Source organism: Oncorhynchus mykiss, chromosome 27 (assembly GCF_013265735.2).
Source record: "Oncorhynchus mykiss isolate Arlee chromosome 27, USDA_OmykA_1.1, whole genome shotgun sequence".
NCBI classification, from domain to species: domain Eukaryota; kingdom Metazoa; phylum Chordata; class Actinopteri; order Salmoniformes; family Salmonidae; genus Oncorhynchus; species Oncorhynchus mykiss.
In genome coordinates, this window is record NC_048591.1 from 23,309,743 (window position 1) to 23,335,223 (window position 25,481).

At 41.6% G+C, this 25,481-nt stretch overlaps 5 protein-coding genes across 12 annotated transcripts in view; 2 read left to right on the plus strand and 3 right to left on the minus strand.

The window, feature by feature from the left end:
* Positions 1–1,655: 1,655 nt before the first annotated feature.
* On the plus strand, positions 1,656–5,459 carry LOC110507810 (vacuolar protein sorting-associated protein 26B-like). Of its 2 annotated transcripts, none has more exons than XM_021588094.2 (6): positions 1,656–2,431; positions 2,620–2,776; positions 3,075–3,239; positions 3,439–3,614; positions 3,708–3,850; positions 4,063–5,459. In XM_021588094.2, the coding sequence occupies exons 1-6, from the start codon at positions 2,209–2,211 to the stop codon at positions 4,198–4,200; spliced, it is 1,002 nt and encodes a 333-aa protein (XP_021443769.1). In that variant the 5' UTR covers positions 1,656–2,208; the 3' UTR covers positions 4,201–5,459. The 2 variants fall into 2 exon arrangements, with proteins under 2 accessions (XP_021443769.1, XP_036821734.1); XM_036965839.1 differs by having other exon boundaries at positions 4,034–4,240.
* thyn1 (thymocyte nuclear protein 1) lies at positions 5,400–8,183 on the minus strand. Of its 2 annotated transcripts, none has more exons than XM_021588099.2 (8): positions 8,101–8,183; positions 7,321–7,374; positions 7,098–7,148; positions 6,744–6,952; positions 6,219–6,380; positions 6,046–6,141; positions 5,750–5,900; positions 5,400–5,641 (listed from the first exon to the last, which is right to left on the minus strand). In XM_021588099.2, exons 3-8 carry the CDS (start codon positions 7,144–7,146, stop codon positions 5,595–5,597), a joined length of 714 nt encoding a protein of 237 aa, XP_021443774.2. In that variant the 5' UTR covers positions 7,147–7,148; positions 7,321–7,374; positions 8,101–8,183; the 3' UTR covers positions 5,400–5,594. The 2 variants fall into 2 exon arrangements, with proteins under 2 accessions (XP_021443774.2, XP_021443773.2); XM_021588098.2 differs by having other exon boundaries at positions 7,936–8,123.
* Positions 7,345–18,952, plus strand: acad8 (acyl-CoA dehydrogenase family, member 8). Of its 3 annotated transcripts, none has more exons than XM_021588087.2 (11): positions 7,345–7,792; positions 13,383–13,483; positions 13,748–13,917; positions 15,422–15,531; positions 15,641–15,717; positions 15,790–15,927; positions 16,134–16,269; positions 16,441–16,538; positions 16,626–16,778; positions 17,137–17,239; positions 17,403–18,952. In XM_021588087.2, exons 1-11 carry the CDS (start codon positions 7,681–7,683, stop codon positions 17,459–17,461), a joined length of 1,257 nt encoding a protein of 418 aa, XP_021443762.1. In that variant the 5' UTR covers positions 7,345–7,680; the 3' UTR covers positions 17,462–18,952. The 3 variants fall into 3 exon arrangements, with proteins under 3 accessions (XP_021443762.1, XP_021443761.2, XP_021443763.1); XM_021588086.2 differs by lacking the exon at positions 7,345–7,792 and adding an exon at positions 8,151–8,372; XM_021588088.2 differs by lacking the exon at positions 7,345–7,792 and adding an exon at positions 12,936–13,261.
* LOC110507816 (serine/threonine-protein kinase 19-like) lies at positions 8,990–9,408 on the minus strand. The gene has a single exon (XM_021588104.2). It carries the CDS (start codon positions 9,319–9,321, stop codon positions 9,043–9,045), a length of 279 nt encoding a protein of 92 aa, XP_021443779.1. The 5' UTR covers positions 9,322–9,408; the 3' UTR covers positions 8,990–9,042.
* A 1,327-nt stretch (positions 18,953–20,279) lies between the features above and the next one.
* esamb (endothelial cell adhesion molecule b) overlaps positions 20,280–25,481 on the minus strand; it is a 79,978-nt gene continuing 74,776 nt past the window's right edge. For all 4 annotated transcript variants that reach the window (XM_036964915.1, XM_036964914.1, XM_021588083.2 and 1 more), the window contains 3 exons: positions 21,857–21,979; positions 21,634–21,760; positions 20,280–21,415 (listed from right to left, as the gene is read on the minus strand). In XM_036964915.1, coding sequence (XP_036820810.1) covers positions 20,557–21,415; positions 21,634–21,760; positions 21,857–21,979 — 1,109 coding nt within the window. In that variant the 3' untranslated portion in view covers positions 20,280–20,556. The remainder of the gene's footprint in view (positions 21,416–21,633; positions 21,761–21,856; positions 21,980–25,481) is intronic.

Here is a 25,481-nt window from a genome sequence, read left to right on the forward strand (position 1 = left end):
GCACGTTGTGTTAGCTAATCCAGGTTTATCATTTTAAAAGGCTAATTGATCATTAGAAAACTATTTTGCAATGATGTTAGCACAGCTGAAAACTGTTGTTCTGATTAAAGAAGCAATAAAACTGGCCTTTAGACTAGTTGAGTATCTGGAGCATCAGCATTAGTGGGTTCGATTACAGGCTCAAAATGGCTAGAAACCAAGAACTTTCTTCTGAAACTCGTCAGTCTATTCTTGTTCTGAGAAATAAAGGCTATTCCATTTGAGAAATTGTCAAGAACCTGAAGATCTCGTACAACGCTGTGTGCTAGCTAGTCCCTTCACAGAACAGCGCAAATTGCCTAACCAGAATAGAAAGAGGAGTGGACAGTGTCTAGTTTGAGAAACGGACGCCTCACAAGTCCTCAACTGGCCGCTTCATTAAATAGTACCTGCAAAACACCAGTCTCAACGTCAACAGTGAAGAGGCGACTTCAGGATGCTGGCCTTCTAGGCAGAGTTGCAAAGAAAAAGCCATTTCTCAGACTGGCCAATAAAAAAGAAAAGATAAAGATGGGCAAAATAACATAAACACTGGACATAGGAAAGTTTTATTGCTTTAATCAGAACAACAGTTTTCAACTGTGCTAACATAACCATTTTGCAATTTTCTAATGATCAATTAGCCTTTTAAAATGATAAACTTGGATTAGCTAACACAACGTGCCATTGGAACACAGGAGTGACGGTTGCTGATAATGGGCCTCTGTATGACTATGTAGATATTACATAAACAAACCTGCCATTTCCAGCTACAATAGTCATTTACAACATTAACAATGTCTACACTGTATTTCTGATCAATTTGATGTTATTTTAATGTACAATTTTTTTGGGCTTTTCTTTCAAAAACAAGGACATTTCCAAGTGACCCCAAACTTTTGAATGGTAGTGTACATACAGTCAGTGAGTGGGGCATGTATAAAAAGCTGATAATCTGTTACATGCAGAGTCAACGGGCATAATGAAACTGTTGTGCTTAATAAAGCCAACTAACTTTATTCTCTGCGTTCAGAATAACAAATAAACATATTACAGTTATACAGTATAATCCCAGTATAATACTGCAATTTAAGATGTATTATGAGTATATCAAGTAATTATGATTTTTTTTCAGAGTGCCGTTTCTGTTTATAAGTGACCTTCTGTGCTTACTAATGACCTACTTTATGAATATTGGACATATTGTCCAGTTTTGACTCACAACTAACTGTATTTTCTTTATGGACACAATATACAATATTAATGGATGTACAGGCAATACAACTTTGTTAGAAAAAAAATGTCTACACATACATTTTTATCAGTAACAATACATCATAAGTATTAAACAATGTTTCAAATTGAAATTGTTAAAAATGACTTTTTGAAACATTATTGATATAGTTATTTTTTCATTGGTATTCTTTGTTTATAAAATAACACTACTCAGGAACTGTTGTAAAATGTTAATCGTTCATTCGTTGTAGTGCAAGAAATGGATACTGTTATATGCTTACTTCATTTTGTCAATAAAGACATAACATAAATAACTGTATTTACTGTATTGTTGGGACTTTTTATTTGCAATTGACTACAGAAGAGTTGAACCTCTATTTTGAAAAATAATGCCGTCAACCAGACAACCCCGGAAGTGCAAAAACATAGGAAATGATCGCTCGCAACATTATGCTATTTCAGGAAAGATACAATTTAACAATTCAGTGCGAATAACATTCTGAAAGAAACAATCAAGACTCACTACATTGTTAATCGGTTTCGATGAATGACGGATACATCTTGAGTTCGAGGGAAACGCAACATTCTTCAGTGTTTGCAGATATCACCATGCTTTGTAGTATTTAGGCTATTTATTTAATCGATAGGGATACGAAGATATGGTGCTGTATGTGTAATTGAATTGAATTTGAGAAGAGATATAAAGGTAAAATAACGCTTACATTTGCACATTTTTCGAGACCTCTCGGAAATACTACCTTCTGTGATCATTTCTGGTAACAAACAAGTTGGTGTTTTTGCACTTTCCGTCATTTCGAATGAACTACTGCATTTACTTTTGTAAGAAATAGGGCACTGAAAGTGTCACCTACATTTGTCTTTAAAGATCTGTTCATGTTCAGATCCGATAAATCTTAACCTTGTTCATAAAACCGCACAGAAAAGAACACAAGCATGAGTTTCTTCAGTTTTGGCCAAAGTGCAGAAATTGATGTAGTTCTGACTGATGCTGAGACGAGAAAGAAGGCTGAACATAAGACTGAAGATGGGAAGAAGGACAAATATTTCCTATTTTATGACGGGGAGACTGTGTCTGGAAAGATCAACGTTACACTGAAGAACCCTGGGAAAAGACTGGAACATCAAGGGATCAAAATCGAATTTGTAGGCCAAATTGGTGAGTATACATCTTTGTTTAATGTCGAGACATATATTCCAAATGAATCATAATAAATGCAATGGCCCCTTTTCTGTTGGACTTTTTGGATCAACAACAGTAGTGTCATATGTGCCAATACGCCTAGATGCACTCTTCTATGAGGGAGTGATTCTATTGCGATGTGTATACCTGTCCTTTCTTCACAGAGCTGTACTACGACAGAGGAAACCATCATGAGTTTGTCTCCCTGGTGAAAGATCTGGCAAGGCCTGGGGAGCTTACTCAGTCACAGACCTTCGATTTTGAGTTCACCCATGTTGAGAAGCCCTATGAGACCTACACAGGCCAGAATGTGAAGCTGCGGTAAGGAAACATGCAGCCTGAACATTCTCTGCCAAAATAACTATTACTTTATGGCTCACTCTTTAACCCAAGTTCACCTTTGACCAGTCAGTCATGTGCCTAGCACTACTTCCTCATCAATAGTAATGTTTGTGTGCTTCACATGCTCAAATGTATTGCATTACACACACAAATCATAATTACTGGTTATGATAATGACTATCTTCTTTTATAGCCTCAGGATGCAATGAGGATATGTTGTTGGATAACATCTGAGATTACAGCAGATTTGCTCAGTGTCTGTTGGTTGTACTTGCAGGTATTTTCTGCGTGCTACGGTGAGCAGGAGACTGAATGACATCAGTAAAGAGATGGATATCGTGGTGCACACACTCAGCACTTACCCAGAGCTCAACTCATCAATAAAAATGGAAGTTGGGATTGAAGACTGTCTCCACATTGAGTTTGAGTACAACAAATCCAAGTAAGGGTGAAATAGATTTTTTAAAATCACACCCTCAGTCACCTAATTTTTTTAAACTCAATTTACAAAATAACGAAATGCCACCACCTCTAGTCACAGGAACATGCAGAAACCATTGTAGTTTAGAACCTTTCCTTTGACTATGTATTGTCTTTTTGTGTTATAGCAGCCCTGTTACGATCTCTCCTGTCCTCTACAGGTACCACCTGAAAGACGTAATTGTGGGTAAGATCTACTTCCTGCTGGTGCGGATTAAGATAAAGCACATGGAGATTGACATCATCAAACGGGAGACAACTGGCACCGGTCCTAGTGTATACCATGAAAATGACACCATCGCCAAATATGAGATCATGGATGGGGCTCCTGTCCGAGGTAAAGGATATAGTGAAGTGGATTGTATTCTTTTGAAAATGGCAATGCTCAACTACCCATCAGGTCTGACTGAGTGTTTTTATTATGTTTAAGGAGAGTCAATTCCAATCCGGTTGTTTCTGGCTGGCTATGAGATGACTCCCACCATGCGAGACATTAATAAGAAGTTCTCTGTGCGTTACTACCTTAACTTGGTGCTGATTGATGAGGAGGAGAGACGCTACTTCAAACAGCAGGTATGGAACCGGGGCTTCTGATGGGTAATTGTTAGCAGTGATCCCAGATAAAATGATGTGCCCTTAGAGGGAATTTATCAGGCGTCAGGTTCAACATGGTGTATCCACTGTGCTGCACTTTTTATATATTGCATTCCTATCTAGCATTAAATGTTTCCCTATGGAAATTCTTTAATGATTAAGACAGAGCTCAAGACCACTTCCTTCTCCAGGAAATCACACTGTGGAGGAAAGGGGATGTGGTGAGGAAGAGCATGTCGAGCCAGGCCACCATCGGAGCCCAGCGATTCGAGGGCTCAGCCAGTTCAGAGAGCGCTCTGGAGAAGGCGGCGAGGGAGGACAGCGGCTAAAGCTCATTCTCCTCACAGAAGGAAAAGTAGTGGAGGCACCTGTCAACTCACATGATCACTGATAAAGTAGCCCTGTTTATTAGGGCTGCTGAATAAAGGGATAAAGGAAGGATTAAGGGAAGGACTGTAGGTAAACACCTGAACAATGAAAAAGAGGCCTGCATGAGGCATTACAGGGGTCTAAAATTCCGCTGCAGGTCAACTCCCTCAACACACATATCCAGTGAAAGCAAAGCCGGCCACTTGTTTAGATCTCCCCCTGTGCGTGATACCCTAAAATGTAATATTATACTCGGTCTTCTTCAAATGATCAACTTTCTTCGTCAAAGTATATTTCTAGCTTTAGCTTTATATATGAATGGATTCTAACTCCGTATACAAACCTCTATTGTAATAGGGAGTTGAAGACCTGACTAACAGCGATGCATTTTGAAAACATTCCATACCCAGTCAAATGTATTCCTGACATTTTGATGTGGTCTGTCATAATGAAATCTGAAATTCTAACTTTGCACTGATTATATGTATCCATTGCTCCTCCACATACACATGCTCTCAGTCCTTGTGTAATGATTGCACAGTGAGATCATTGGAAGGTTTCTATTGCATTGTAAGTGTTGTCTAATTTCTTTGTTGAGTGAGAGGGCTGGATAAATGATTACTTACCCATTAATTTGTAAATCCTTCAAATAAGAGCCATTGAATCTCTTACCCTCTTATGCCGTTAAACCGTCATACAGTGAATAGCATTCAGACGGTGCCACAATATGACTATTACATTCACATGCTTTACCTAAGCATTCCAATAGTGTTAGGCAGGGATTGTAAGTGCTTGTATTTGAGGTCTGATAGTAAGTCTTCTGTATCTTCCATGTTAGACTTGAAATGTTGTGCCTAAGTGTATCAATCTAGCAAATGAAATTCTGTTGCCTCAATATGTTTAACACATATTTTAGCCTGAGGTTTTCCTGTATTTTTTGTGCTCTGCAAATTACTAATCTATAGCCCCTTTCCCCAAAACTGAAATACATTTGCCAAATGCCTTGTTATCCACAGACACATTTTGGTATATAAATAAGTTAATGTGTGCACCTGATAAATATTTGACTGATGGAATGATTGATTGCCTTTACTCCTGGAAATGAAAATTCTGCATTAGACTGAAATAATCCCCTTTAGACAGTGAAGGCAAACACATGAACTGTCAATAATACCTCTTTAATATTAGAAATAAACTCCAGGCTGTCTCTTGACAAACACAGAAACCTTGAGACAATTTCCATTTAATACAAGCATAATGGTTCAATAGATCTCTCCTACAGTAAACATATTAGCAGCAGCATCATCATACACAAGACAGGAAAACTTCTCTCCAGGTCATCTTGTCAAAATCTTCACAGTGGGTCATTGTCCTCCAAACTCAGGACAAATTCAAATTCCTCTGAGTGAAAAAATTAAAAAGGTATGATTTTACTTACACAAAAGCTTTGTAAACCATGATGTGGCAATTTGACAACCATATTACTCAGTGTCACTGATCTCCACGTACCACTGGTGAGGGGCTGGACAGACAGCCTGGCCCTGGTGAAGAGAGCCATGCCATTCAGGGACCCGCCTTTGGCCTTGTGCTGCAGGTGGATCTTCTTCAACTCAGACAGAGGAATGAAGCGCTTCAACATCCTCTCAAACTGGACATCAACCTGGCAGTCAAACATGAAACAAGCCAGCAGAGCACTAGTACAGTTTAAATTGGATTGCGATAAAAAGCCTGTTACATACCAGTGATGTGTCTTGAGCTCAAGCCATTTGGAACACAAACAAATGTGAACATGAAACCATTCATACCATACTCCATTTGGGGTTGTCTGCCTTGCTGGAGGCGTCGTAATGGACATCTTTCTTGTCAAACTGAGTGTGGTCCACATAGGACTCCTTTACAATCTGGAAAAGAGAAAGCAGGTGAGAGGCACCATACCTGAAACGCAGTGTATATTACCAACAGAAATAAACAGGCTCACCTTCATAACTCCAGCTATTCCAGGCTCCTTGCAGTTGCTGTGGTAGAAGAATGCATGCTGCCCCTCTTTCATGTCTCGCATAAAGTTACGGGCTTGGTAGTTCCGAACACCATCCCAACACCCAGTTTGGTTGGGAAGAGTCTTCAGATCCTCGATCCCAAACTGTGACATAGTAAGTAAGCCATAACGACCCATAGTACAGGAGCCCATCTCTTGTTTCTGTATATTGTTAGGCAGCTTGATGTATAAGTATACACCCAGAATAGGATGCTAGTCTGTCACAGGGAATTACTCCCAATCCATTCCATTTATGCTGAAAGTTAAACAGATGCATCGGGTTCCATTTTTTGAACCCCCAACCTTCCAATCTAAGGTTGGACACATTAACCACAAAGCCTCTGAGTTGGTAACAATTGTGACATGGAATAGCCTAGATATCATTTATCCTGAACAAGACATCACTATTGAGCAACAACAGGTCTTGACACAGATGACACCATCCTATTATTAAGCAGAATAGAATACCTTGACATCTATGCCATTTTCCAAGCGGCTCTCTGGCTCTGACTTCATCAGCCAGTGACAATACTGTGGTCGTTCAGGTGATTTTTTTGCCTTTGAACTCTCCTGTTTTCCAGTCTTTCCGGAACCTTTCCTCTTCCCCCTGAGTGCCTGACCAGCCTCCAATGAGGAGTCCTCACTGTGGGCATTAGTTTTTGTCTCTTCATCGTTGCCTGGGTAATACATCCACTTATTAATAGCCATTCTAAAATCAAATCATTGTGGTAGTAAAGTGAGTGTGAAACAGTGTCAGGGATGTTGAAAAACCTTGCAATGGCATGTCATTCAGTGCACAGAAATGTTAACGCTTTTACTTACTGGATTCTAGTGTTCTTGTGGTTCCACGGGTTCTCATTTTAGGTGCCATGCCTGAGAGATGAAGCAATAGTGGTTGGCTTGGAAGAACTAGAATCTTCAAGTCCCATTCCAATAATATCTAACCATTGGTGCGTGACAGTAGGTGACATTTGATTTACAATTTAAAAAAATAACGTGTTTCATTAAATCAGTTAATTATGCGATGGGTTGCATTGTTACTTACTGGTACGTTATAAAGATGCAAATCGAAGTGGTCGGAACCATAAAACTCAGAACGCTGTAAAAAGAAGGACTGAATGACGAAGAACTCCCGCGCTAGTGGCTTACGTCAAAAGCATATGATGCAGAAACAATTCGCTTTAGTTTGTTTATCTGTGTAGGCCCCCTTAATGTATCTGGTTTAGGCAAGCAATTGACCTTAAGGTATATTTCGGTGGTTAATTAAATAACGAGAAAAATGTGCCCTTTCCTGAAAAAGTATAGAATAAAACTAAGCAAGCAACCCAATCTAACAACTACACGTATCTTGCGTAATGGAACTACATTTCCCTACAGCAGCAGCGTGATATAACCAATAACCAAAATGGCCATGGGGACGTTATCTAGAGTTGTCAGACTGAGTTCATGCATCGGCAGAAGTCGGCGGTTAATATTTAACAGCACACAGAGACGAGGAATAGCTTCGTGTATTGACCGTAAGCATTTTTGGTTTCCAAATCGTTGGTAGAGTAATTCCAGACTTGCACTACTAACCATCTGACGCGTTAGCTTAGTTGGGATGAGCTGAATAGCTATCTAAACTAGCTAACGTTAGCTGAGTACTGTAACGTAAACTCACCCCATTCCGTACAAATGTGCCAACCGCGACATTCAAACGAGGCTACAAAGAAAACTAATGGGACTATGTTGACTTCAAAATCGGGGGTGTGAACTACGTTTCTATTCATGCGTTGATCGACATGGAAATGGCTCTATAGTAGTGGAGAAAAGTTGAAAAACTGACCCTCCGTTACATCGTGACGTGTCATGTCGTAACATACACCACGCATAAAGCAACGATTTCTGTCTTACAATCTCTCTCCACCTGGTGTAGCACTTCTCTCATCGTTTAAAAACAAGAAATGGACAGTGACGGGGGTAAGGGGGGGATACCTAGTCATATTTTGCGTCGTCACTGTAAGCGATCACGACTCTCAAAAAAACTGTTTACTTCTGAGGATCACTTTAGCACCGTCCTAAAAAACAGATTCAAATTCGACACAAACCTTCAAATAGGTATGTAATCACACATTATATAAACTCTTTATAGTGTTTTATTTACATTTTAGAGGCGATAAGGTGATAAGTTGGACAGATCGAGTGAAAAAAGCAATTTTCCCACACAACATCTCTCCTTACTATCACGCATTAGTTTTGCTTCCCCACCCGCCATTTTTAAAAAGACCCGACTGGGCTCATTGCCTGCTTGAATCATATTGGTATTGACATTACAGTTGATCTGGAAGTATTACGTTTTTTAGGCGCTAAAATAAGGTAAATTGTACGGACCAATGCGATGTACAAAATTGAGTGAGTTTACGTGTAACAACTGACTGCAGAAAAAACTTCCACAAATCATTTGTTAACATGGCCACTCAATTGGCAGAAAAAACTTCCACAAATCATTTGTTAACATGGCCACTCATCATGTTCAGTTGCTCTGAGGGTTTCTTCCATGAAACAGGTCGTTATATCCATTCAGTCAGTTGCGTTCATTAGTCCACACACCTTAATAATGTTCCTGAAGTTGTGGGTATACGTTCTACTAGCTCTGCACCAATGATGTCATGGATGTGGTACTTGATCTGGAATTGAATCTGTGAGTTGGTCTTTCTCTCCTCCAGGCTTAAGACTAAGTTATATTTGGACGTCTTAACCATGCCCAGCACAGCTTTACTACCCTGTATTAGGTACTTGGTGAATCTGACAGTTGGATAGAGCTGCCAGCATCCCTGTCAGAACCCATGACTTCACCAGTTGCGTTCTCTGAGCCTGTGAAGAGAAACTCCTTGAGCATTTTGTATTTGTTGAAGCTCAGGTTGTTGCAGAAGGACAGCACTTTCTCCAGGATCTTCTCTACTGTGCCCAGTGTCCATCTCCCCTTCTCCCTGGCCAGGACTTTAGCCTTGTAGTCTGCAGCGAACACCAACCCAAAGACCTCAGCGTCAAAGCCCAGCTGGAACATCAACACCTCCCCTGTTCCCTCAAGTCACTCAGCTGCATGTGTAACGGATGTGAAACGGCTAGCTTAGTTAGCGGTGGTGCGCGCTAAATAGTGTTTCAATCGGTGACGTCACTTGCTCTGAGACCTTGAAGTAGTAGTTCCCCTTGCTCTACAAGGGCCGCGGCTTTTGTGGAGCGATGGGTAACAATGCTTTGTGGGTGACTGTTGTGTGCAGAGGGTCCCTGGTTCGTGCCCAGGTATGGGCGAGGGGACGGCTTAAAGTTATACTGTTACATTGATGCTGTAGACCCGGATCACTGGTTGCTGCGGAAAAAGGAGGAGGTCAAAAGGGGGGTGAGTGTAACGGATGTGAAACGCTAACTTAGTTAGCGGTGGTGCGCGCTAAATAGTGTTTCAATCGGTGACGCCACTTGCTCTGAGACCTTGAGGTAGTAGTTCCCCTTGCTCTGCAAGGGCCCCTGCTTTTGTGGAGCGATGGGTAACGATGCTTCGTGGGTGACTGTTGTTGATGTGTGCAGAGGGTCCCTGGTTCGCGCCCGGCTTTATGGGCGAGGGGACGGTCTAAAGTTGTACTGTTACACATGTCCACTTGGGTCCAACCATTGTGTATAGTTGGTGTTTTAGGACAATTTGTGGAAGGGCGTCATTGAAGAGTTTGCGTGAGAATAATGTTATAAGGTCTTGCAGGTCCAGTGGTCCCTCTTCTCCATTGTTGACAGCACCAAACTGCTTCTCATTGCCAACTCTTAATTTCTTCACTTTAAACGTGTCTGGTATAAGGCCCTGTTTTCTGTTCATAACTGACATAAAGTAATCATTGCTGTAGCAACTCCTCGTCAAACAAGATTTTCAAATTGTTTTTGTGTTGATGTATTTTAACCATATGAATTTTGAGATTGCATGCTGGTGAACAGGCAGGCCTGCTTGAGGACAGCCACTTGATTCGTATTGGTCAGCCATGGCTCCTTTCGACCTCTCTGAGGCAGAGGTGTGTGTACTATGCCCCTGTCTTTTTTATTTCACCTTTATGTAACCAGGTAGGCCAGTTGAGAACAAGTTCCCATTAACAACTGTGACCTGGCCAAGATAAAGCAAAGCAGTGCGACAAAAACAACAGAGTTACACATAAACAAACGTACAGTCAACAACACAATAGGAAAATCTGTATACAGTGTGTGCCAATGTAGACGAGTAGGGAGGTAAGGCAATAAATAGGCCATGGAGGCAAAATAATAACAATTTAGCATTAATACTGGAGTGATAGATGTGCAGATGATGATGTGCAAGTAGAGGTACTGGGATGCAAGAGGATAAGTAACAATATAGGAATAAGGTAGTTGGGGGTGCTATTTACAGATTGTCTGTGTACAGGTACAGTGATCGGTAAGCTACTCTGACAGCTGATGCTTAAAGTTGGAGAGGGAGATATGTCTCCAGCTTAATTGAATTTTGAAATTCGTTCTAGTCATTGGCAGCAGAGAACTGGAAGGAAAGACGGCCAAAGCAAATGTTGGCTTTGGGGGTGACCAGTGAAATATACCTGCTTTAGCGTGTGCTACGGGTGGGTGTTGTGACCAGTGAGCTGAGATAAGGCGGGGCTTTACCTAGCATAGACTTATAGATGACCTGGAGCCAGTGGGTTTGGTGATAAATATGTAGTGAGGGCCAGCCAACGTGAGCATACAGGTCACAGTGGTGGGTAGTATATGGGGCTTTGGTGACAAAACGGATGACACTGTGATAGACTACATCCAGTTTACTGAGTAGAGTGTTGGAGGCTATTTTGTAAATGACATTGCCAAAGTCAAGGATTGGTAGGATAGTCAGTTTTACGAGGGTATGTTTGGCAGCATGAGTGAAGGAGGCTTTGTTGTGAAATAGGAACCCGATTCTTCTAGACTTAATTTAGGATTTGGAGATGTTTTGATATGAGTCTGGAAGGACAGTTTACAGTCTAACCAGACACCTAGGTATTTGTAGTTTTCCACGTATTCTAAGTCAGAACCGTCCAGAGTAGTGATGCTAGTCAGGTGGGAGGGTGCGGGCAGCAATCGGTTGAAGAGCATGCAATTAGTTTTACTTGCATTTAAAAGTAGTTGGGAGGCCTCGGAAGGAGTTTTGTATGGCATTGAAGCTTGTTTTGAGGTTTGTTAGCACAGTGTCCAAAGAAGGGCCAGATGTATACAGAATGGTGTCGTCTGGGTAGAGGTGGATCAGAGAATCACCAGCAACAAGAGCGACATCATTGATATACAGTGGGGCAAAAAAGTATTTAGTCAGCCACCAATTGTGCAAGTTCTCCCACTTAAAAAGATGAGAGGCCTGTAATTTTCATCATAGGTACACATCAACTATGACAGACAAAATGAGGAAAAATAATCCAGAAAATCACATTGTAGAATTTAATGAATTTATTTGCAAATTATGGTGGAAAATAAGTATTTGGTCAATAACTGTTAACATCAATCTAATGCGTTCTAACAACTGATCGGCAATTGCGATAGAGCTTTGATAACTTCCAATTTAATTAACTAAACATGTCCATTAATAATTGGTTTGCCAGCTCCAGGTAGGCTACACAAGTGGCACATTAATTTGCAATGCCCCCAGGGATATTGTCATTTCGACATATTTCTTGTATCAAATAGTAGCCGATAGTGGCATATATATTAATAGTCTACTTTATGGCCAACAGAGGCACATTTATAATTCTCCACATTTAATGTCAGTTTCATTGAGGCCCATTCTAAATATATCACAGACAGTGTTACCAGCAAAGCATCATCACACCTTCTCCTCCATGCTTCACGGTGGGAACCACACATGCTGAGTAGGAGAACGGATGATCTCACAGCCGGTTGGAACCAAAAATCTCAAATGTGGACTCGTCAGACCAAATGACAGATTTCCAACTGTCTAATGTCCATTGCTCGTGTTTCTTGGCCCAAGCAAGTCTTTTCTTATTGGTGTACTTTAGTAGTGGTTTATTTGCAGCAATTCGACCATGGAGGCGTGATTCACCCAGTCTCCTCTGAACAGTTGATGTTGAGATGTGTCTGTTACTTGAACTCTGAAGCATTTATTTGGGCTGCAATTTCTGAGGCTGGTAACTCTAATGAACGCATCTTCTGCAGCAGAGGTAACGCATCTTCTGCAGCAGAGGTAACGCATCTTCTGCAGCAGAGGTAACGCATCTTCTGCAGCAGAGGTAACGCATCTTCTGCAGCAGAGGTAACCTTCATGTCTTAAAGTAATGATGGACTGTCATTTCTCTTTGCTTTATTCAGCCTTTCTTGCCATAATATGGACTTGGTCTTTAACCAAATAGGGCTATCTTCTGTATACCACCCCTACCTTGTCACAACAGAACTTATTGGCTCAAATGCATTAAGGAAAGAAATTCCAAAAATACATATAACAAGGCAAACCTGTTAATTGAAATGCATTCCAGGTGACTACCTCATGAAGCTGGTTGAGAGAATGCCAAGACTGTGCAAAGCTGTCATCAAGGCAAAGGGTGGCTACTTTGAAGAGTGTCAAATATAAAATATATTTTGATTTGTTTAACACTTTTAGGTTACTACATGATTCCATATGTGTTATTTCATAGTTTTGTCATCACTATTATTCTACAAGGTAGAAAATATTAAAAATAAAGAAAAACCCTTGAATGAGTAGGTGTGTCCAAACTTTTTACTGGTACTGTATATGTTTTTAAGAGAAATACCATGGTGGCTGCAGTGCAACTTAGAAATAGCCCAAAAACCTGCAACCTTCTAACAATACATTTTCACATGCAACATTGTTTTCAAAGTAGCCCAATTTGGCCAGAACATGGCAACACTGTTCTGGCCTGACCTACGTTGAGTTGGATGGCTGTAAAGAAAGGGCGTGTGTCATGTTCAATGGTTGGTTGAACTTTTTCACATGAAGAGAAATGGTATGTTTAAAAGGATTCTGGTCATTTTTACCTTACTCTACAGTAATATCATTGTCTTATACCACTAGGCTTTATTCAGTATGTGCCATGCGTGACACTATTCTTAACTCCCTCCTTGCAGCTGCTCATGGCCTCAGCGATGAACAGAAGGAGTTTCAGAAGATGGCCTTTGACTTCGCAGCCCATGAAATGTCTCCACACATGGCCGAGTGGGATGAAAAGGTACTAACTACTGTGCAGTGCAGCTTGTTTAGCTAGATTTTTGAGCCACTTTAAAATCGGACTCCCTTTCAACCCATCCATATCAATGGAGGAAATGGAACGGTATCAAACATATGGAAACTACGTTTGACTCCTTTGCATCAATGCCATTCCAATGAGCATGACTTCCTACAGCTCCCACCAGCCTCCTCTGCAATCACTCATCCCCTTTTTGTGTAAGGGCATTTGTTTGAACGTAAAAGCATATTTTTTTTTATTGTTCAGGAAATCTTCCCGGTGGAGACCATGCGAAAGGCTGCCCAGCTGGGGTTTGGGGGGATCTATGTACAGCCGGAGGTGGGGGGATCTGGCCTGTCTCGTCTGGACACCTCGGTCATCTTTGAGGCGTTATCGACAGGCTGTGTCAGCACCACAGCCTACATCAGCATTCATAAGTAAGGCCTGGCCAATGCCAGCAATCACCACAACATTCAACCTCTCTAAAGGGTCTGCTCAAGAGACCCCTGCTTTAAATTAATATCTAGTCAATTGCCTATAAGGGATTTTTGGTTATGATTATGATGATTAGGATTCTGATTTTTCAACGCCGATACCAATTATTGGAGGACCAAAAAAAGCCGATACCGATTAATCAGCCGATTTTATATTTGATTTATTTATAATGACAATTACAACAATACTGAATGAACACTGATTTTAACTTAATATAATACATAATAACATGCTCAATTTGGTTTAAATAATGCAAAAACAGTGTTGGAGAAGAAAGTAAAAGTGCAATATGTGCCATGTAAAAAAGCTAACGTTTAAGTTCCTTGCTCAGAACATGAGAACATACAGTAGGGCAAAAAAGTATTTGGTCAGCCACCAATTGTGCAAGTTCTCCCACTTAAAAAGATGAGGCCTAATTTGCAAATAAATTAATAAAAAATCCTACAATGTGATTTTCTGGATTTTTTTTCTCATTTTGTCTGTCATAGTTGAAGTGTACCTATGATGAAAATTACAGGCCACTCATCTTTTTCAGTGGGAGAACTTGCACAATTGGTGGCTGACTAAATACTTTTTTGCCCCACTGTATGAAAGCTGGTGGTTCAGTATTCCCAGTTCTTCAATATTCCCAGTTAGGTTTTAGGTTGTAGTTATTATAGGACTATTTCTCTCTATACCATATACCTTTGACTATTGGATGTTCTAATAGCCACTTTAGTATTGCCAGCCTAATCTCAGGAGTTGATAGGCTTGAAGTCATAAACAACGCTGTGAAGCAAGCATTGCTAAGAGCTGCCGGCAAACGCTCAGACTGCTCTATCATATCAGACTTAATTATAATATAATAAACACAAATACAAGCCGTTGGCCATTAATATGGTCAAATCCGGAAACTTATTTCGAAAAAACGTTTATTCTTTCAGTGAAATACGGAACCGTTCCGTATTTTATCGAACGCAAGTGAAGTGACACAATTTCCCTAGTTAATATTGCCTGCTAACATGAATTTCTTTTAACTAAATATACAGGTTTAAAAAAAATACTTCTGTGTATTGATTTTAAGAAAGGCATTGATGTTTATGGTTGTGCTTTTTTGTTCGCGAATGCGCTTAAATCATCCCCCGTTTTGGCGAAGTAGGCTGTGATTCGATGATAAATTAACAGGCACCGCATTGATTATATGCAACGCAGGACAAGCTAGTTAACCAAGTAATATCATCAACCATGTGTAGTTAACTAGTGATTGTGAAGATGGATTGTTTTCATAAGATAAGTTTAATACTAGCTAGCAACTTACCATGGCTCCTTGCTGCACTCGTGGTGGTCACCCTGCCATGCAGTTTCCTTGTGGAATGCAATGTAATGGGCGTCCAAAAAGGCCTATTTACTGATTTGTTATAAACTTGAGTATGGGGTGTTCATTAATGGATGCTCATTTCTGTGCAGCATGTGTAACTGGATGATTGACACCTTCGGCAACACCGAGCAGAGGGAGAAGTTCTGCCCTGAGCTTTGTACGATGGACAAGTTTGCCTCTTATTGTCTCACTGAACCAGGTTGGTATTTTGTCTTCATCTTTCTAGTATATGAACCTGTGTAATGTGGTTATGAAGCAGTTTTATTTCTGAATCTTTTTGTCTTATTGAATCTCATTTCACGTTTCAGGCAGTGGCAGTGATGCTGCTTCCTTACTCACTACTGCAAAGTTGGAAGGAGACCATTATATCCTCAATGGTTCCAAGGTACTGTTTTTAATTCATCTCCGTGATATAAAGTGGAAGTTCCTGTCTCACTCTGTATGTGTCCTACTGCAGGCCTTCATCAGTGGAGGAGGAGACACAGACGTGTACATAGTAATGTGTCGGACGGGAGGGAAAGGTCCCAAGGGGATCTCCTGTGTGGTGGTGGAGAAAGACACTCCAGGACTCAGCTTTGGCAAGAAGGAGAAGAAGGTAGCTGGCATTTGATTGATGTTGGTATTGTCTTAAATCGGTAATTTTGAATAGAATCATTATGTCTTAGAAACTGTAAAGCAGGAACCTACAAACTTACATGGTCTGTAGACATGAGGACATTAACTAAGTGAAGCCATGTCCACCAGGGGCCATAGTTGAGTCCCTGAGTGATTTTCCAACTGAGGCCTCTCCTCTCTCTCCAGGTGGGATGGAACTCTCAGCCAACTAGAGCAGTGATCTTAGAGGACTGCCACGTCCCAGTGACCAATCGTCTGGGTCAGGAGGGACAGGGCTTCAACATTGCTATGAGAGGCCTGAACGGAGGCAGGATCAATATTGGTGAGATGGCACCAGATTTACCTTTTGTTTCAATGGTTTGTTATTTGATGGCCATCTATATATTTTTCTCAAGTCGTTTTTGCTCAACCCATTTTATTCACAGGTTTTGAAAACACAACCAATGCTCAGGTGTCAGCTACATTAACTTACATTGGGTTTATCTGCCTGCAGCCTCTTGTTCTCTTGGGGCGGCCCATGCATGTGTACAGCTGGCGAGAGATCACCTGCTAGTACGCAAGCAGTTTGGAGAGGCTCTCTCCAACAACCAGGTAAGCATCCCATCAAGTCTACGGCTTTGAATTGGGAAAGACCTTTAGTAATCCAATAGGATATTTGATTCTGGGTTCCTTCTGTAGTTCCTGCAGTTTAAGTTGGCAGAGATGGCAACCAAGCTAGTGGCATCACGTCTGTTGCTACGCGAGGCTGCCGTGGCACTGCAGGAGAGCAGGTCTGACGCTGTGTCCCTCTGCTCCATGGCCAAACTCTTTGTCACTGACGAGTGCTTCAACGTGAGTCTCTCTTATGAAAATACTTATTTTAGTATTTACTGTAAAACCCTCCAATTAGCTATTAGCCTGGGTGTGTATTTGCTTAAACATGCAAGGTTGAAATGCAGTGAAATTCCACTGCAGCAGACAGTACACGATTAATTATACTTTTTTGGGACCCAGAGCTTATTATAGGCCAGTGTTTATTTGCTAAAATGTGAAACGATGCCCGGCCATTAAGATACCAATGCTTGTTGGAGACTCAACATTTAATGGACGTTTTACAGTAAGTGGTCTCCTTTTGCACACTGGTAATGATGTAGTCTATCAGATGTAGCTGGACAGCTCTCACACACACAGGTATATCTGCAATCAACAGATCTGTAACCAGGCACTCCAGATGCATGGTGGATACGGTTACCTCAAAGACTACGCTGTTCAACAGTTTGTCCGGGACATCCGAGTACACCAGATACTGGAGGGTATGTATACACCTTGCTTACCATGACAAAGCTGTCCTTCTGAAATTCTTTGTAACAGGTGGTTATCAGTATTTGAATGGTAACACACACCTCTTTATAAAATTAGGTACTGTTGTTGCACTGACAAATGACTGACGTTTTACCCTTTTATATTTCCTTTCAGGAACAAATGAAGTGATGCGGATGATAATTGCCAGAAGTTTACTGTCAGAGTCTGGATAAATGTAATGCCATGGGCCATCCAAAATGGACTTTCTCCTGTCTTGAAGGGATGGTGGTGGCAGCCATCATGTGGCGTTTGACTGTGACTGGATCCCTCAAGTGTCTTTTAAAGGGGGAAAATACTATAGCAGTTTTGTTTTTGAGATTGCAAACAGGACGGAATTCAATAATGTTATGTAAACATTCAATTTAGGTGATTTAAATAAGTTACTCATTGAGAGATACAGTATGGAAGTGGAACCACATTAGAAATGTAATATTTCTCCATGCTGTATTTTTTGTGGTTAATAAGTATTGGGGTGAAGCTTTTTGGTTGTCTTACAATAAAAGAAACAATGCATCTATATATATTTTTTTACCTTCAACTAGGCAAGTCGGTTAAGAACAAATTCTTATTTTCAATGACAGAGGTTTAACTGCCTGTTCAGGGGCAGAACGACAGATTTTTACCATGACAGCTTGGGGATTTGAACTTGCGCTACTAGTCCAATGCTCTAACCACGAGGCTACCCTTGCCACCCCAGATGTATTAGATGGTTAGTTTGATATTGTGGCCTTTCATGTGTATTCAGTTGTGATAACATTTGAAACAGGAGCAAGTTTGGTTCTCATGATAATTCCAGTTTAATCCTAAAACAAATATCTAGGCGGGTTGGACTGACTGTAAAGTTTCATGTATTGTGTGTACTATAATATTTGGCTCTCAAATGTGACTGGATTGTCAGTCATTTACACTCAACTGACGGCACTAGATAAGTTTAAATGTTGTGAATTTTCTCAGCTAGGGTACTACATTACGATCAGAACCATGTTTAAAGTGTTACAACGCCTGCATTGGACCTTTATCTGGTAACAATGATGTACCTGTGATGGAAATTCTTGTTCGATGCAAAAAAAAAAAAAAAAAAATTGCTCTTACACTGAATGGCCATGATCAATTTCACAGTATTATTCCAACCTCAGAACACAGGAAAATCACATTTGACTGCACTGGGCCTTTGAGTTAAGGGAAGAATATTTAAAGCCCAGAAATCTCAGCCATTGAACAAACACAGCTTAGCATTATCAATGAATTATACATTCCAACTACCTAATTAGGATTAATATATTCTTTGTTTACATGAATGTGATATAAGTTCTTATTAGATACGTGTACAAGTATGGGTCAATGCTTTAAACTTTTCCAGTATTGAAATTCTATAAAATACCTGGATAGAGCATGTATGGCAGGTTTTACTGGAGTTGTAACAACTCAACATGAACAGTTGGCCTGAGAAGACTGTGTCAAGGAGGACTAAGGGAGGAGTGTGCTTTACTGTATATCAGGTATTTGCATGAAGTTAAATGTTTAACCCATCTCTATGGGAAGTGATGTGCGTTCTTGAGCATGTTCTCTCCCAGACAACACCTCCCTTATCAATAACTGGCATAACAATTTTAAACAATGTATATAAGTCAAACCTGTCAAATACAGTGCATTTGGAAATCATTCATACCTTGACTTTTTCCACATTTTGTAATGTTAGCCTTATTCTAAAATAGATATTTCCCCCCCATAATGACAAAACAAAAAGATTTTTAGAAATGTTTTGAAAAAAAAAAAAAAAAAAAAAAATCACATTTCCATAAGTATTCAGACCCTTGACTCAGTACTTTGTTGAAGCACCTTTGGCAGCGATTACAGCCTAGAGTCTTCTTGGGTATGACGCTACAAGCTTGGCACACCTGTATTTGGGGAGTTTCTCCCATTCTTGTATGCAGATCCTCTTAAGCTCTGTCAGGTTGGATGGGGAGCATCGCTGCACAGCTATTTTCAGGTCTCTCCAGAGATGTTAGATTGGGTTCAAGTCCAGGGTCTGGCTGGGCCACTCAAGGACATTCAGAGTCTTGTCCCGAAGCCACTCCTGCATTGTCTTGGCTGTGTGCTTAGGGTCGTTGTCCTGTTGAAACGTGAACAATCGCCTCAGTCTGAGGTCCTGAGCGCTCTGGAGGTTTTCATCAAGGATCTATGTACTTTGCTCTGTTCATCTATCCCTCGACCCTGACTAGTTTCCCAGTCCCTGCCACCGAAAAACATCCCCACATCATGATGCTGCAATGACATCCTACACCGTAGGGATGGTGCCAGGTTTCCTCCATACGCTTGGCATTCAGGCCAAATATTTCAATCTTGGTTTCATCAGAGAATCTGGTTTCTAATGGTCTGAGAGTCTTTAGGTACCTTTTGGCAAACTAAGTGGGCTGTTGTGCCTTTCACTGAAGAGTGGCTTCCGTCTGGCCACTCTACCATTAAGGCCCGATTGGTGGAGTGCTGCAGAGATTTCAAAAAATCTGTTTGCTTTGTCGTTATGGGGTTTTGTGTGTAGATTGGTGAGGATACATTAGAATAAGGCTGTAACAAAATGTGGAAAAGTCTGAATAATTTCCAAATGCACTGCATCTCGATTCAACAACGTCTTCGCAAACAACTTGCTAAAAAAAGGTGTTTTAGAGAATAATTAATCAATAAGCCCCCCGGGGGGGTATATGGTCAATATCCCAAGGCTAAGGGCTGTTCTTATGCAAGCTGCAAAGTGGAGTGCCTGGATATAGCCCTTAGCCATGGTATATTGGCCATATACCACAAACCCCCAAGGTGTCTTATTCCTATTATAAATTGGTTACCAACGTAATTAGAGCAGTAAAAATATATACGGTCTGATATACCACGGCTGCCAGCCAATCAGCATTCAGGGCTCGAACCACCCAGTATATAAAAAGGCCTTAAAGAATATAGAATAGGCCTTGTTTTAACCTTAAAGAATCTGAGCATGGCAAATAAAAGCAAAAACATTTATTTAGCAAAAAATATTTGAAAACAGCTAAAATAATAAAAACAAATCAATTAAGTCTTTGAACTTGTGCAGACTTGAATACAGGAGATTCCACAAGTGTCTTCTTCAGCTCTTCTTTCTACTCCGAACATCATTTTGAACAATCACAATAAAAAAGTGTTTTTAATTCCAAGCAAATCCTTCTCTACTCTATGCAATCTTCCTTTGAGGAAGTCTTTATCCGTTTGTGTTCAGTAGTAAAACGGGAGACCCTCCAGTGGGCTATACCAGTGATCCAGCCTGGCTCTGAGCGGGCACCATGACGGGCACAGCCCCCATACGGGCCAGGGTGGTGGAGCTGATGGGCGAGGTGAGAGGGCGTGGTACCTTGGGCTGGGCCCCCTCAGTCTTGTCGGGGTCTGTGACCATGTGGCCAGGTGGGGAATGGGATCCAGGTGGGGCACCGTTAGAACTGGAGGATCTGCTGTGTCCATAGTGAGGCATGCTACTGATGCTGGGGGGTCGGCTGTGCCTGTGTGGAGAGCTGCCACTGATGTGGTTCAAGCTTGGTGGTCTGCTGTGCCCATGTGGAGAGAGGGCGCCGATATTGTTAGAACTTGGGGGTTGACTGTGCCCCTGGGGGGAGGGGGCACCAATGTTGTTAGAACTATGGGGTCTGCTGTACCCATGTGGAGAGGTGACACCAACATGGTTAAAACTGGGTGGTTGACTGAACCCATGGGGAGGAGTGTCAACAATGATACTAGTGCTGAGGAGCCGGGTGTGGCCAGGGGGTGGAGTCCCACTGATGTGATTAGAACGACTGTGCCCTTGTGGATAGGTGGCATCAATGTTGTTAGCAACACAGAGGGGTCTGGTGTGCCTGGGTGGAAGTGTGCCACTGATGTACCCTGGGAGGCCCTGCAGGGGGTTGAGCTCTCCAGGCCGAAGGCGGTAGGCGTTGAGCACAGAGCCCGTGTCAGAGGCCGGTGCAGTGGGGTAGGGGAAGTTTTTGAGCTGCTGGGGGTCTCCCGGATGGGGGCTTGTGGCTATGGATGACAGCGTGCCATTTTTGGAGATGATGTCTGAGCCTGTGCCACTCTTTGCCCAGGAAACACGCTTGGGTGCCTGGGCATCCTCCCTGTGATGGATAGACAGACAGACAGCTAATGAGAAAACACCAAACAAGATCATATCACATCACATGCTACACACATTCTCCAACCATCAACCTGCAGAAATTGAATTAGAACACCTGCATTGTCCATGGTAAAGTCCTAGTAGTTGTACATCCCATGGTGTTTAACAACTGCATCTGATTTTCTGATAACACACACAAACACAGAAAAAAAATCTCACTTGATATCATTGGCTATCTCCTCTTCGTGGTCTCTCCTCCTCAGCATGAAGATGAGGAAGAGTATGATGGCTACCAGTCCCACGATGGACCCCAGAGTAGCAGCAGCAATCACTCCAGAATTAGAGGCTGTGGAAGAGGACACACAGAGAGGCTTCAAACAGGAAACATTAGCAGTCTGTATGTACTAATATGAGAATGTGTGTGTTACTTTCCTACACGTACAGGTGAAGACCTCCAGGTTGACAGAGCAAGTGTCAGAACCGGCAGTGTTGCTAGCTCGGCACACATATTTCCCTGACATGCTCTTAGTGAGGTTACTCAACCTTAGGGTACCTTGCCTCTCATCTGAAAGAGAAAGACAGTGTTACACACTCTTGCCTCTACAGTACATTAATATGTTGATGATGTACAGTGCACAGAACCTTTCAAACACACTCTCAATATACAGTAATGTAGACAGTTACACTAGGTAACAGAAGGGTAGCTACAGTGTGTATACAAACATAATTAGACCACACACTCTACCAAGTACAATACTCTCTTGGTTCCGAAGCTATAAGTATTGAGGGGTATCCTGGTCCGAGGGAGTCACATCCCACTGGGCACAGACGTCAATTCAATGTCTATTCCACATTGGATCAACATAATTTCACTGAAATGACATGGAAACAATGTTGAGTCAACCAATGTGCCCAGTGGGATGGGCTGTTCTTTATACCAGTACAGATCCGCTTTGATGATATCTCTCTTTTCTGTCCCGGGGACAAATAATGTGATTATATGGAGAGACTTCACTAGCAAATGGTTAAACACCAGACAAAGAATCTCCACAATGATGAATCAGAACCTGTGGCTTTTCACAACTGGACTCAGTTTACATAATCCTAGTTGCTGTGGTCCACTTTTCATAGCTGGCATGGATATGCTCTATTGTAAATATGTAACACTGGGGATACTAGAGAATAATAAACATATGTGGGGCAGGTCTTATCAAGTAAATCCTCTCAAAATCCGATTGGAAACATCACAAGAGAATAATTTCATCAGATGTGTTTCCCACATGCGTCATAAAAAAACAAGTGAAGACTAACAGTGAAATGCTTACTTACGGGCCCTTTCCAACAATGCAGAGAGAAAAATAGAAAAATAATATAAAGATAACATAAGGAATAAATACACAACGATAACTACAGCGCATTGCAAAAGTATTCATCCCCCTTGGCTTTTTTCCTATTTTGTTGCATTACAACCTGTAATTTAAATGGATTTTTATTTGGATTTCATGTAATGAACATACACAAAATAGTCCAAATTGGTGAAGTGAAAAAAATTACTTATTTCAAAATATTCGAAAACAATAAGCTATGGAAAAGTGGTGGGTGAATATGTATTCACCCCCTTTGCTATGAAGCCCCTAAATAAGATCTGGTGCAACCAATACCTTCAGAAGACACATATTTATTTATATAAAGTCCACCTGTGTGCAATCTAAGTGTCACATGATCTCAGTATACAGTGGGGAGAACAAGTATTTGATACACTGCCGATTTTGCAGGTTTTCCTACTTACAAAGCATGTAGAAGTCTGTAACTTTTATCATAGGTACACTTCAACTGTGAGACGGAATCTAAAACAATCTAGAAAATCACATTGTATAATTTTTAAGTAATTAATTTGTATTTTATTGCATGACATAAGAATTTGATCACCTACCAACCAGTAAGAAGTCCGGCTCTCACAGACCTGTTAGTTTTTCTTTAAGAATCCCTCCTGTTCTCCACTCATTACCTGTATTAACTGCACCTGTTTGAACTCGTTACCTGTATAAGACACCTGTCCACACACTCAATCAAACAGACTACAACCTCTCCACAATGGCCAAGACCAGAGAGCTGTGTAAGGACATCAGGGATAAAATTGTAGACCTGCACAAGGCTAGGATGAGCTACAGGACAATAGGCAAGCAGCTTGGTGAGAAGGCAACAACTGTTGGTGCAATTACTAGAAAATGGAAGAAGTTCAAGATGACGGTCAATCACCTTCGGTCTGGGGCTCCATGCAAGATCTCACCTCGTGGGGCATCAATGATCATGAAGAAGGTGAGGGATCAGCCCAGAACTACACGGCAGGACTTGGTCAATGACCTGAAGAGACCTGGGACCACAGTCTCAAAGAAAACCATTAGTAACACACTACGTCTTCATGGATTAAAATCCTGCAGCGCACACAAGGTCCCCCTGCTCAAGCCAGCGCATGTCCAGCCCCGTCTGAAGTTTGCCAATGACCATCTGGATGATCCAGAGGAGGAATGGGAGAAGGTAATGTGGTCTGATGAGACAAAAATAGCTTTTTGGACTAAACACCACTCGCTGTGTTTGGAGGAAGAAGAAGGATGAGTACAACCCCAAGAACACCATCCCAACCGTGAAGCATGGAGGTGGAAACATTCTTTGGGGATGCTTTTCTACAAAGGGGACAGGACGACTGCACCGTATTGAGGGGAGGAAGGATGGGGCCATGTATTGCGAGATCTTGGCCAACAACCTCCTTCCCTCAGTAAGAGCACTGAAGATGGGTCGTGGCTGGGTCTTCCAGCATGACAACGACCCGAAACACACAGCCAGGGCAACTAAGGAGTGGCTCCGTAAGAAGCATCTCAAGGTCCTGGAGTGGCCTAGCCAGTCTCCAGACCTGAACCCAATAGAAAATCTTTGGAGGGAGCTGAAAGTCCGTATTGCCCAGCGACAGTCCCAAAACCTGAAGGATCTTGAGAAGGTCTGTATGGAGGAGTGGGCCAAAATCCCTGCTGCAGTGTGTGCAAACCTGGTCAAGAACTACAGGAAACTTATGATCTCTGTATTTGCAAACAAAGGTTTCTGTACCAAATATTAAGTTCTGCTTTTCTGATGTATCAAATACTTATGTCATGCAATAAAATGCTAATTAATTTCTTAAAAATCATACAATGTGATTTTTTTGATTTTTGTTTTAGATTCCATCTCTCACAGTTGAAGTGTACCTATGATAAAAATGACAGACCTCTACATGCTTTGTAAGTAAGAAAACCTGCAAAATCGGCAGCATATCATATACTTGTTCTCCTCACTGTATATGCACCGGTTCTGAAAGGCCCAAGAGCCTGCAACACCACTAAGGGCCACCACCAAGCAAGCAGCATCATGAAGACTAAGGAGCTCTCCAAACAGTTCAGGGACAAAGTTGTAGAGAAGTACAGATCAGGGTTGGGTTATAAAAAATATCCAAAACTTTGAACATCCCACGGAGCACCATTAATTCCATTATTAAAAAATGGAAAGAATATGGCACCACAACAAGCCTGCCAAGAGAGGGCCGCCCACCAAAACTCACGGACCAGGCAAGGAGGGCATTAATCACAGAGGCAACAAAGAGACCAAAGATAACCCTGAAGGAGCTGCAAAGCTCCACAGCGGAGATTGGAGTATCTGTCCAGCCGTACACTCTACAGAGATGGGCTTTACGGAAGAGTGGCCAGAAAAAAAGCCATTGCTTAAAGAAAAAAATAAGCCAATACGTTTGGTGTTCGCCAAAAGGTATGTGGGAGACTCCCCAAACATATGGAAGAATGTACTCTGGTCAGATGAGACAAAAATGTAGCTTTTTGGTCATCAAGGAAAACGCTATGTCTGGTGCAAACCCAACACCTCTCATCACCCCGAGAACACCAACCCCACAGTGAAGCATGGTGGCAGCATCATGTGGTGGGGATGTTTTTCCATCGGCAGGGACTGGGAAACTGGTCAGAATTTAAGAAATTATGAATGGCTCTAAATATAGGGGAATCCTTGAGGAAAACCTGTTTCAGTCT